The sequence below is a fragment of the Crassostrea angulata genome, chromosome 7 (genome assembly GCF_025612915.1).
Source record: "Crassostrea angulata isolate pt1a10 chromosome 7, ASM2561291v2, whole genome shotgun sequence".
In the NCBI taxonomy this organism is placed as follows: domain Eukaryota; kingdom Metazoa; phylum Mollusca; class Bivalvia; order Ostreida; family Ostreidae; genus Magallana; species Magallana angulata.
In genome coordinates this window covers 13972543-13986487 of record NC_069117.1, presented here as the reverse complement: position 1 = coordinate 13986487, position 13945 = coordinate 13972543, and the positions used below count along the sequence as shown (strand labels likewise).

The window sequence follows — 13945 nt, the reverse complement described above, 5'->3', positions numbered from 1 at the left end:
AATAAGGAATCATTCTTTGAGTATATTATGAGTTGATAATTTTGGTCGGGGCATGATTAAATCCTATAAAGTACGAAAGGATTTATGATAAATTTTATCACGCCCCGCATAAAATTTTCATCTCATAATATTCAAAGAATGATTCCTATTTACTTATGTTTATATAATTTTCAGAAATTGTATGAATTATTATAATTTTTATTATGCAAACCCCACTTGCACCCCAACAATATGTCATTTGAATTTATTGGACTGTACAATACAAAATCGATTTGTAGTGTTATCACGTGCACAAGACACTGAAAAATGTAAATATAATTGCATAGAATATAATTCAACAAATTCAAGTTTTGATTTTATTCAAATTTTAGAACTTCTTCATTATTGACAACAATTTTGGATGGTAAGTTTCTCCTCATTTTCACAGTATTTACCATCATCATCAGATACATACAATTCAATTGAATAGAGTAATAGCATTTCCAAAGCAATAAAACTGATTCTCCATCATGGGAATCAGGAATTTTAGAGAGAAATGTCAGCATTCAGATTTATTCTTTCAATCAATCTGATAGAAGCACCTAAACAAATGCTATGTTCGACTTATTACCATGGGATTACAAGGGATGTTGATTTTGTTTCCAGATTTCCAGACAACTTTGCATGTTATTGGTTAATGTGGACCAAACTTTCATCGATTTTTATTTTTATTTTGCATAGCAGCTCATCAGGCAGGAATTGAACTTGTGTCATATTCATCATAAAATACATTGCGCCTTAATTTTTCTATCAATAAAATATCTCAAACGTGTCCAATTTAATACAAATGTACTACAAATGACACAACTCAAATTTTCATTTCAATTTTCTATAAATATCAATACTTTTGTTATGTAATCTTAACCTTTGATAATTATTAGTCTGCTGTTCGCAATATAAAGAACAACAAGTAAAAGTGACTTTTGAAATCTTAAAATTAAAAACACTCAATACAAAGATGAATTCTTGATCTAGATAAGTTCTAGTGCAGTGTGCATGCTCGCTCATCAGATCTGTTCTGTTAACACACACAGTCACCAGTGAAACAAATATTTAACCTAGTATATTCAAGATTGGTTCTTCAAGTAATAAAGTCGATCTTTTTTTTCTTTTTTCTTTTTTTGTTGCTCTTCTGCATTACCCCTTACTTAATGATTCTGAAAAATCTGAGGAAATTAACCTTAATTTACCAACTTCCATGTAAGGTACAATAAGGTCTTGATCAAAAGCAATGCTTTAATGACCTCAAATTGTTTTGTACCTAAACAGGAAAGTGTATATGGATGTCAGCTAGGCAAACAAGCTTGCTTGTCTGCCATATTCTGGTACTGCAATATCATGATAGCTAATGGGACTAATATAACCATAGCAAGATGTAGAGTATTTGGAATGGAAAATATAAAAGGACTACCGAAAATTTTTTTTGGCAATTTCAAAAAAAAGATAATAATATCACCTGCTGCTCCATTTTCACAATTTTTAACTTCTACTACACTAAAGAAATAATCAATCATTATGATAGATAACAATAAGTCACAATGACTTTGAGTAAAAGTAGAATGAACAAATCATTATCTTACCGTCATTTTGTTTAGAACTGCTCTGAAGACTACAATTTGCAAAATCAACGAAGATGAGCAATGTGTGGTTTATATTCACCATTAATGGAACCAGAGTCAAAATGGGAGGCGTTTTCACAAATAATAATGTCTGAGTTCTGAAATTTGACACCACGATAGTCACAGGACAGATGGAGAAGTATCTGCAGCATCCCCCGTGCCTAGCACATTGTCAATTACTAAGACATGAAAGCTAAGCAACAAGTCGAACCACTTTCACACTATATCCTAACATGATGCTCAGCTCCCAAAGTGACAAATTAATCCTAGAGGCTTTTTACACTGCACGAGCTGCAATTAACACATTAATTTCATGCATTGCTTTTTAAAATCATATTTTGCTTTTCTCCAGCTATCCTATTGGGTGTATTGATTTTTGTTTCTGAAAAAGTTTCTGCCTCAAGATGACAAAATCGTGATTGAACATCAAGACCGGAATGGTCCCATTAATTTGTATCTTGCATTTAACGACATCGACTTTTCAGCATGCAAGCCACATTGTTTTATTCCGATTTTTGGTGAACTATTGATTGCATTCTATTGAGCAGATGGCACTCCATCAGATATTTGTCTATTATGTTTGAGAATGTGGTATTGACCAATTTCTATCAGAACAATAAAAGCATTTCAGAGAACTGATGAACTTTTCATCGGAGACCTAGATATCTGCGTACTTTATGTTATAACACCAATACACACCCAATATAAACATCTCTATGTATCAATAATAGCTTCGTACTCCTCAGAATGTAAAAATTGGATAACATAAAGTTTATTAAGAGGTTCTTATAGTCATATGTCACTTTTAAGACTGAGAGAAGGCCAATTTATAGATATAATGATTCTTCCAACAATTTCCACCATATCAAGGATATACATTTTGGGCAACCTAAACTCCGACACTAAAATTGAGAAAAAAAATTAAAAATTAAAATTTTCAACTGACCGGATGTTGATTGGTGTCTTGGCCATTATTGATATCCGTGAAACTTTTCTTCCCATTTTCGCCAGCTGAAGACTTTGACATTTTATCTTAAATGGAGAAAATAAACTTTTCTTTCTGCATCAACTCCACCAAAAAAAGCAGAAGATAGTTTTCTGAATTTGAGACAACTTTTTCTTGACCTCTGGAGGGGTTTTATTGGAATTGTTTGGTATCTTGACAACCAAGATATCTCTGTTGCTTTTGAACCAATATGAATGCAACCAATACCCGGTCTCTTAGAAGATTGATAGTGCTAACCTACTTCTACACATGTAAATCAAAATATACTGGCAATTTAAATGTCACTGAGCAGTCATGTCTGGATAGAAAGTTTTAGAATCTTTGAATATTGCAGGAGCATTTTCACAGATGTATGAAAAATGTATTTTCATATCTGCAATCTATATTTTTTCATTTCCATATCAAAACCATACTTGCCAAATATGAAAATCAAAGCATTCTTTAGTATACAAATTCAAGAACTTTTTTCATGAGAACAACACAAAGGGAAATAAATCAAAAGCTTATATTACACTAATTAGCCATTTTGTACTGTCAAATATCAATTTAATCAAGTTAGGGCTGACATGCTATTCAAACTAACCAAGGAATGTTCCTTATATTATGATGTATTACATGTATATGTATATCAAACCTCTCTAGGGACAAACAGTAGAGTGAAAATTGATCTGTTCAATCTGAAATATTGATAAGCTTGGAATGAATTGCAGGACTGTCTAATAAATTCATATTCTAATTTTATTAAGCCATATTCTTTACCATTGCTATTGCGGGATTTATGTGACCAAATGTATATCCACTTCAAGAACAATAAACAACCATTTACACTTGATTTTTGTTTCACTAGAATAAATTTGTGAATTTTTCTGAATTGTCCATATTGTATACCGAATATGGTACATAAAGTAATATAGCTCTCGGTTTTTTAACAAATTTTATTGGAAGAATTGAAGATATCAATTACACTGCATGAAAAAGACGAGAGAGAGAGAGAGAGAGAGAGAGAGAGAGAGAGAGAGAGAGAGAGAGAGAGAGAGATCCATTTTATCATGTGAAAAACAGAATGACGATTTTTCAAGACAAATCAGTTTGATTGTACTCACAATCTCCACATCATCTGGGGTATTTTGTTTCACCGACCCTTCACTTTTCGTAATCAAACGCTTTCCAGCCTCGTCCATATTTTTTTTTTCAAATTTTCATTAATATCGACTTGTTTGATACATATGTGTTCGTTCTGGCAATCAATAAAGCGACGCCTGAAGCAAGGGATGGTGTTCAAACAGTCAATTAGCTTTCATCGGATATTTCACACAATCACACTCGCTCTAAATTCCGTATCCCAGAAAATGCTGCTGCTGATCGCTTGAACAATAAATATGTATGTATTATCTTTGCAATGGAGAACAGCAGAACTGATACACTGTATATATGTATTGCATTCATACCAGAGCAGACCATAAAACCTCTCCTTTCACTACATCACCTCATGTATGCATCAATAGGCTGATAATTAGCGATTATTTACCATTAAAAACGCGAAAAACTGGCATGCACAGTGTATAAAGACTATGCGAGTTTTATTTCATATTCATTTTTCAAAGGTATACGGGGATTGGAATTAAAAATTAGATAACTCATGCTAACTGATAATCATGACGTATGTGAATAAGAATATAAACCACTTGTAATAAAGGCTCTCTTTCAATATAATATTAACACAGTGCAAAACCACTGTCAATGAAACTGACGGGGTCCCTATCAGAAACAGATAAAAACAGACAAAGTCCTGATCAGAAACTGACGAGGACCTTAACAGACATGTTCAGTGTCAGGCAGTGGATGGGCGTCACACGATGCAACGTTAGCTGCATGTAGGTCGGTAAGTTGAAAAAAAAAATAATTATGTTTCTACATGTGCATCTTTGCTAGCCAAGGGAGATGATCCGCTCCTCTACTCGTAAAAAGAGTAGAGGAGCGGATCGTCCCTCGAGGATGCTACATGTGTTACATTAAAGTTTTATATTTCAAAGACTTCAAAACTATCTAAAAAAAAATGTTTAATTGTAATATATGCATAGCGAGATGTTTACTACAGATGCATCGAGTTAAAAACAATAATATCAAACATTGATCTTATTTATGTAGATCAAGATTCCATGAATTATACCCCTTTCCTCTTCAATAAATTCACAGGCCGTAATTAAAAAAACCCACAGAATCTGAAATATGTGCAATAAACTGTTTACATTTCACGGAAAACAGCTCAATAGAATGACTTAAGTATCCGATGGCTTTTACATGAATTTCAAATATTAATAAGGAAAGGCATCAGAAAGAACAAGATTCGAGGTAAACTTCCATCTGCAAGTCTTCAAACTTAGCAGACCCTGCATGGTGCGCCTACCACAGTTAGGTTTTGTTACGATGGCTCGAGTCTTAAGATGCAGCAAACCTTTCCAAAAATATATTAGATAAGATTAATTCTGCAATACTTAAGTGCGGTGAGCATTGTCTTCATGAAATTAAAATCTCAACCTCCAAAGAGTTGAGTTTTTTTTAAAGAGATCGCTTTGCAATGCTGGTAGAATTTTATCAGCCTACCTTAGTGGGGTTTTTTATCCTCCGCATGACTACTCGCATTTTGTTTCCAAAAAAAATGTATCGCGGATTCTTCGTAAACTGTTTCTAAGTGCAGGCTAATACAGAAAATTTAAGATAATTCATTTTTAAGTGTTTCTATTCATAGACTAAATATACTCGGGCTGAATAGAACAACGTCGCACAATTTGCTTTAATACTGTAGTTCTTTTATGTGGGCAGATGCTCCTGGTTTGTTTCATTACAGGTGTTTTATAGAGGCGGCAGAATTTCTCGTAAACTTATCGCACAAGTCACTTTATACATTTCAGAGTTATCTCGCTTTGTGTGCAATCCCTAAGTAGTATTAAACAGGTTCGGACCAATCTCCCAAATGGGACATTTAATTTAATTTAATTTTTAATTTTTGCAGTTTAAATTTAAATCCCATTTGGGCTATTCTATCCCAAACGGGCTATTATATCCCTGTTAAAGCTGACATGAATTCATATTAGTATTTGACGCCATATTATTTTCCAACGCTCCTCAACCGCTACTGAGACAAGTTTAGCTTTTTTAAAAAGCTTACCGTCTTTAGAACAAACCCAAAACAGCAATTATTTATCAAAGACAGTTTAATTCTTTTTATATAAATGTCACTTTCCTCTACATAGCATGGCGAGTGGAACATTTTATGTCATGTGTCGTTTAAGCCTGCGTGTCTGAAATTGAGAACTGCGTACTTGTAAATTGAGATCGACTATAGGGTAAAAGAGATCTTAGGTAGGGTCGTAGACTCGTATTATTTTTATAAAATCAAAGTTATACCACTGCATTTATCTATCTAAGGTGCAAATAACTTTACCGATATTAAGCATACCGCATCAATTTTTTTAATTATGTATAAATATTTGAATAAACGATGCTAAAAGAAAAACAAATCATTTCAATAGATATTATAGAATATTACTTTCAACAAGTTGGACCTGAAAACCAAAGGCTGAATTTCATTCATAGCAATTTGTATTGCTTTTCCGTTTTCTCACTTTTTAAGATTTGAAATCTACGAAATTTGTTAAGTCGTACATGAAAAGGATCATCAGAAAATTATCTCCCTTGCGCCGAACAGTAATAAATGTAAATTTTCACATCATGTATTTTCTACCAATCACAAAGGAAAGGAAGTGCACTACCCGGAGACTGTAAATTATTTCAACTCTTTATACCGTCTTCCAAGGAAGACGGTAATAATGTACCAATCGCAACTTCTCGGGCCTTTCCTGCAAGCTCGGAAAAACACCTCGAATGTATTACCTAGGCATCCATGACAACCCACCTTTTTAAATTCAACACAATTTAAGATCTGTTGAAATGTGAGTTAGACTTCTTTAAAGTCAATGATATACCCTAAAATATACCACAGAAGTGACTTACAATGTTGTCTAGCCGATATTTATTTTAATGGGAAGCGACTCCATTTTGTATAAAATTCTAACATCCGGTGATGTTAATACATTCGAGGCGTTTTTCCGAGCTTGCCGGAAAGGCCCGAGAAGTTGCGATTGGTACATGTACCAGTCGAGAAAGTTACGGTCGGTTGCTTTCTGATCGAGGCATTTGCGTTGCACGGACTTCTAAATGCACGAATTACATGATTGTACACTCTGTTTTAATAAGTTTGAAACAAGAAAATGATGCCTTACTGTTTATTTTTATATAGGGGGGGGGGGCCTAATTTTCAGCAATTATACGATTGAATGTTAAAATAATCATTCATGAATTGTATTGGTCTATACATTACAAAATCGATCCGGTAATGTATTCACAAACAAAGACACTGGAAAATATAAATATGAGAATTTACAATCAATACAGAATATATGAGGGTATATTCTTTTAACTGAAGATAATGTCAAGGAACGGTACGATGGATTGTCGACATTTCTGTGTAATTAGAAATCATCAATGAATCATCGTGGGGACTCAATTTTCTTGGCTTTCACTTCAATATCACTGGGTATTCGTATACTCAATAAATATCTGAATCGCCGTCTTAATCAATTCATTTCATAATCTCTAGTAATGTAAATTTCCTCTACATCAATCTGGGAAAAAAATCCCCAAAACGGACGTCTTTTCCGATTAACCCTAATTCCACAGTACATAGTTTAATACATGTACTACTCTCGGGTTCTAACACCTTGACATTTTGGGCTTGCTATTATCAACGTAACTTTAGGGGCAGTCCATATATTGTGCGATTTCAATTATATTGTATGATGCCTTATCTTTAAGTATTGAACCTTCAAGTTGATAAGACTCTCATGATCATAAACTTTGTTAAGAAATCGGCGGATTCAAAGGAGCGACGGAAAACAGAATAAAATTTACCTGTTCCATTCTTAAGGGGTATGGATGGTCAACAATTTAACCATTAGATATGTCATAAGCTTTGACATATGTTACTTTTGGTCAATGTTGTATAAATAAAACAAAATTAAAGAGAAGATACATCCCTTTAAATGTGTTTAATTCAGAACGCTAAGAAAGTTAGAATCTTACACTTGTGTCCAGCACCAGATCGGAAGTAGAGACCCTGACGTATTCACCGGAACTGGCGGACGGTCCTTTGGCCATTATAGAAATCACAGAGAGTAAAATTCAGACCTACACACCAACAGTGAATTCAATCGGAAAACACCAAACATCCTCAAATAAATAATTATGTATATACACTTCAGAAAAACATCACAGCGACCTGGATTATGCTGTTTCATGCCAACAGAAGACAAGGTGTTTCGTTTTCTGTACATATGTTTACAAATCAAGAAACATTTCCTTCTGCGGGGACCATTACGATTTCTCAAGATATTAATAATGACAGCAAGGACAAACACATTAGTTTTTTCACTTTTTATTCCGTTTTGTGTTTAACATACGAGATGGCATTACGCAGATATAATTCAAACAGCGAAGTCCTTGCATCGCTATCGTGAACGTAAATACATAAATTTAGGCAACTGTCATGTAATACATGTATGTTTCTCAATCACATTCATTTGTGTATTTGGCTTTATATCCTGCAAAAAGTAGTACTTTAGACAACTTTTTCTATTTTTAAGTGCAAAAAGTTCATCCTGAGGAAATCTTAGCTTCAATCGAGTTCAAAAAGTTAAGTCATGGATATCAAGATCCGATTTTTATATTGGAGTCATTCCAATGACCGGAATTTCCATGGCCATGAGAATGAAACGAGGCCTGTCGTAGTCCTGAAACAGGCATGATGCGCGCGCACCCAAACCAGATTCGACATCTGCATGTGACGTCGGTCGAGCGTCTGTCCAAATAACCCTTGTTAAATGTTGCAACGAATCATCATTTAGTGGAATAATAATGAAAAATCGGAGAGATCCAAGGCTATCATACCCTTTGTAGCACTTACTACTAGAAGCGAGAAGAACAGTCTAAATATGCTATTTCTCGCTCTTCAAGTTAGGAAAACTACTTCAAGCAATCATATGCGTTTGAAGATGTACATACTTTATAAAAAAAAAACACCAAAAAAACCCCAAAAAACAAACAAACAAACAAACAAAAACCATGCATCTGAAAATTCACTGTTAAAAACAACTTCATATATGCTTTAAGCAGACTTTACATGTATATACCTAGAATTTTGAATCTTCAATCAGAGGAAAATGATTTTTTGTAATGGACCCCTGATCAGGGTTTGGGTCTCAAATTCTGGCACGTAAGTATGTCTGGTACCGGTACTTGGCTAAAGTATAAAGTTGCTTTAATCTGAACTCCTAAAGAAAGCTCAAGCTCTACTTGAAATAACATAAACTTCCATAGTTTCAAAATCGTATTGAACAGCCATAGTCTAAATAATCCAACCTCTACTGTATGTGGAAGGAATGCTAAATATATTATGAAATGGTTATACGTAATACATGTATTGGAAATGTTTTATTACTTCTATGGTATAAATGCCATTCTGTTATAATATATATTTCACCCCTCTAAAATCTAAATCAAAAAATGGCTAGACTTTTCTAAATTGTATTTTGTGATGAGTAGATTTTCTCACAAACATTTTGTTATTAGTTTGACGATGAACAACAACTTGACTAGACTAATAATGCAGATTTAATAACGACAACCGTCGTAGACACTTCGTTCCTTTTTTGGCACTTTAACGACACAGTGACGGTTTCTGTCATTTGTTATGAAGGTCACTGGGTTGATTGGAGAAAAATACATTTTTTCAGGCTTTCCATTGCACAAGACGGGAATCAACCCGTCAAAAGAACTTCCATATTGTTAACGTGGCTATTTAGAGTGTTGCTACACTGATTTGAATACAAGGAAAGTCCAGACGTTTAATTCCTTGGATAGATGGTAAACTTGCTCTATAAAGATCCCGTGCCCTTTTCACGCATTGGAGTGCGCCAGACTCCCTGCGCTGATGCTGGTCTTGATTCACCAGTTTCATAGAGATGAGATTCAAAGTCGGGAACGAGTTACTTTAATGTGTCTCAAAAGCGCATGTCTTAATTCTTAATTCTAGATCAAGGTTATTCATATGATTGAGACATACACTGTTAACATTTTTTTTAAAACCTACAAACACAAAAAAGAACAAATTTCAATAAAAAACTAAAAAAGAGGAATTAAACGAAACCTTATCAACCACAATCATTTAGGATCACAAAAGATCTCAGTATTTCCGTAATTTGAAACACTGTTTTGTTCTGAACTGAACTGGTCTAGTCCTTTTTTCACTCTTGAGATGATGTTAGTCACTGTTGATTTCATAACAAACATCAGAGCTTCGGCAATATTGATTGTATTTCAAACTTTATATAAACTACAACAAAGCACGGTCTTTTCATTTGCGACCAACGTAATACCGAATATCAAAGACAGAGGGTTAATGCAAGGCATGTTGCTGTCTTTGCCATTATAACTCGTTAACAAGATTAGATCAGTTTCATCTTTGCCCAAGAGGCTGCAGCACCTGTTCCAAATGGTTTTTCATAATACAGATTGTTTTGGAGAGATTTAATACCGTTACGTTTAAAAATTGCAAGATTTAAATGTTGTATTACTTCATGCATTTATTGCAAAGCGATGCAGCAATTTATATTTCAAAAAACTCAGGAAAATTCACGAAGTGTAGTGGACGAAAGGAAGATGTGTATAAGAGCTTACGACGTTTGGAAGCCACAATACTGGTATAACCTAAACAATATTGGATTTTGTTCAATCAGACAAAATGCAAAATAATTCGAACCAAAGCAACTGCAAACCTTACAAAATGAAATACAATGATGAAAATCCACGATTAACTGTTAAAGATTTAGGGATTCCGAAACACTGAAATAGAAGCCTTGATCAAATCAACTAAGAACATAAATTATTTCTTCTTAAATGAAAATAATAATAACAGCTTAATGACAGTCGATATTTGTGTCTAATACAACTTCACGGGGAACAAATATTTCATAAAGATAAAAACTAGGATAGTAAAACACAATAAGAAAAGTAGACGCAGAATCAGCCAAATACACGAGCTGCATCGGTTCGACACCAAGCAACGCGTGCAGTCCACAACTGCTCGCGGGGCCATAAAACTTAGACAACCTCACTTTCGATCTCAGTCTCACTTTACATAAGGAATATATGGTGGAAAATTGAGACTGAGATCAAAGGCGAGCCCGTCTACATTTCATGGTCCTGGGGCCTGATCAGAACTTTGAAGACGAATCGAAATATCTTATATTAACCAAATTATACTAGACACGTGTGATATGAACCAAAAGGTATACCCATATCATAGTGTTGGAGAAATTTTGGGTTCACCAATAATACACGTTACGACACACTATTTTAAAGATTGAAATATGAAATAACGAAACCCCGATATTGATATAGAAAACCAAGGGCAAAGAATATTGTTTTCAGTATAGATCCAAATGTGACCGTTTTTAGTTAAGCTAGGCTATTTTTTTCCTGACGTTTTCTTACGGATGGTTGAAATCAACAATTATAGCTTTATAACAACAGTTTGTTACCTGGACAGTAATGAAAGCGTTATTAATGCTATCCCCACTGCTGAAAGCTCTCCGTTCGTATATGGCTCTCGTCTTCATCCTAATGGTCGTAATACTGTCCCCCACTCACATAAAAGGTAAGACACTGGTTGTTATCCATCCATTTTTACGCTGAGCAGATGTCTAATAATACACTTCCATAAGATTCAAAACCTCAATCTCCCGATGCCTGTATCTCTGTATTCCACGAAAAGCGTTCATCAATCCGATTTGACAGAAATTTAATTCTATAGGATGGGAAACAATTTTGAAACAGAAGATGAATTGGGCAAAAAATGAGCTTGCGCTCACGAGCTGAGGCGTCTTTTCCAGATTGATTGCGCTGGCATGTTAGTATTTTCAATCAACACACAAATTAAGACTTTAATTTTCAACTAATCGACGCCACTGTTTTCCTTCTCTTTACTACTCCCCCTTACACAATCTCGCAACATCCCTCCCATTCAGAAAAAACCGCACACTCTCAAATGGACGCCCATTTACGGTAATGAGTGACAGCAATTGTGTTAAATTTGGTTATTATCGGGTAGACCATGAAGTTGACGATGTTCCACACAAACGTCGAGTTGCGGTAAAATGAGTGAAAGTTCTAGACGTACCGGGCCGTGGTTGATACATCTTTGTTATACATCCATGCTCAATCAATTAGCTGAGCACTGAGATACAAAGATTAATCTCGAAGAACATGGATTAATCAGAGACCAAAACTGTCACAACATTTCAAGACTTCCTGTTTTTACCTTGAAGCAATTTTCCCGGTACCGACAGTTGGATAATTCGTACTCGAATTAACCTTCGTAAAATATAACGATATTTCACTCATATGCATTTTTCGTAAATGATTTTTCTTCTTCACTAGAACAAGTATTTCTATAGATTTTTATTAATCTGTTAATTCATCATAAACGGTACATTAATGAACTAATCATTGAGACAGTACTTAGGCGGTTTAAAATAGTTTCATTTGGACAATTAATTACGTCTACATTTATATCATCAAAGCTTTCTTCACGGGACACGGGATTCTACAAAACAGAAATTCACTACTTCGATAAAACAAAGGAAATCTAGTAGCTGTAGCATAATTTGATAGCAGATAATCTTAATCATGAATCCAAGTATCACTCAAAATTAGGTTGGGTTGAATTGATTACAGAAATAAATGAATTTGTGTTAATAAAAAACCCGAATATTTTGAGTGTCGAGATTACTTAAATAATGAATTGCATTATCGTATATTGGAAAAATAAGTGTGCCATTTCAGTAAACATTCTTTAATAGTGATTTTTTATATTCCTTGCATGGCTAAGTGGAAATGGATATAAATTATGATGGATCGAGTCCTATCAGGGAGTCTATTTTCTTTCCTAGGTTACTGTCATTTTGACGATTTTTAACGAAAATACACAATCCGTCAAAGAAGTTCAAATGAAATCAGAAAAAGGGGAAAAATACAATTGGCATGTCATCCTTTTTTTACCCTTAAAAACAATGTATATCAGCCGCTTTCTCAACCTGACAAGTAAGAGGGGATGTTTAGATTGAGAAATCTTTGGGTTTGTTTCATTCTCATGAGGCATATATATAAATGCCGAACAATTCCTTAATGTGCTGCATAAAAGTGTTTGGATACTCATGTAGGGTAGTTGTGGAATGTTGTCCCAAGAGTTAGAATGATGCAGCCTTTTTACTTTTGTGTATACTTGTTTCACGTTCAAGGATTGTCTAGGAAGTCATGGCCATAAGCTCAGCACCACTAAAATATTGCTCATATGGAATAATCCATGTATTCATGTATATGTCTGAGCTTGATATAGTGCCGTAAGCAACTGGCAGAAAATTTTCAACGATGAATATTTTTACAGTAAAAAGTTGACCGAATTGTACAGATTTTTAAACGAACAAACCAGAAAAAAAGCCATTGTCTATTTTTGATTTTAAAATCAATTGATATGTCTTTTCCCCTCGTAGTTACATACTTCCAACAATCCCAAAGGGTCAATTTTGTGTTCAAAGAAAAAGAAATGACCAAACTATATTGATCAAATCAATGCCGACCATCTTTTTAGACATTCAACAGAAATTCGAGCAATCACAATATCAAAATCTTTCTTCTACAAGAGCTCATCAATAAGGAAATGTAAACAAATATGTCTTCACAAATAGACTATCAATCACACAGTCTAATTTCAGACAAAGACCATCGTTTTACAATTTTTCAATTAAAAATGTGAAATGAATCAATATCAGAAATGTTTGTTTTAAAGGGAATATGTCAAATTTCTAAATGTCAAAATAGTTATTAACAAAGCGTTTTCCTGTGAAAGCCTCTCTAAGTCACTGGCAAAGCTGACACACAACTGTTATACGCAATCGTGCATGCGCAGAAATTCATCACTTAAAGTTATGAAACATGAAGCAGAGGGGGATTCCATATCACTACACAACATGTAATCCCTATGTTCAATCCCCGAGGTAGATAAGTGCCACAGTCATTAAACCTTTTACTGCAGCTATAATCCCAAGGTTGTTTATCCTTGTTGATCGTTGTGCGGGAGGCTGGGTAAATTGTCGACGTTTGGCCC

The 13945-nt window shown here is 34.3% G+C and overlaps 1 protein-coding gene across 25 annotated transcripts in view; it reads right to left on the bottom strand.

The window, feature by feature from the left end:
* LOC128156409 (dipeptidyl aminopeptidase-like protein 6) overlaps window positions 1–13945 on the bottom strand; it is a 113859-nt gene that overhangs the window by 38561 nt on the left and 61353 nt on the right. For 2 of the 25 annotated variants that reach the window (XM_052818535.1, XM_052818544.1), the window contains exon 1: window positions 11322–11414. The exons of 15 other annotated variants lie outside the window; for them this stretch is intronic. In XM_052818535.1, the coding sequence (XP_052674495.1) occupies window positions 11322–11399 (78 nt within the window). In that variant the 5' untranslated portion in view covers window positions 11400–11414. Of the gene's footprint in view, window positions 1–1619; window positions 1926–2604; window positions 2761–3767; window positions 3911–5268; window positions 5311–11321; window positions 11415–13945 lie in introns of those variants that run through there. 8 more of the 25 variants (XM_052818551.1, XM_052818555.1, XM_052818532.1 and 5 more) reach the window with 6 other exon arrangements.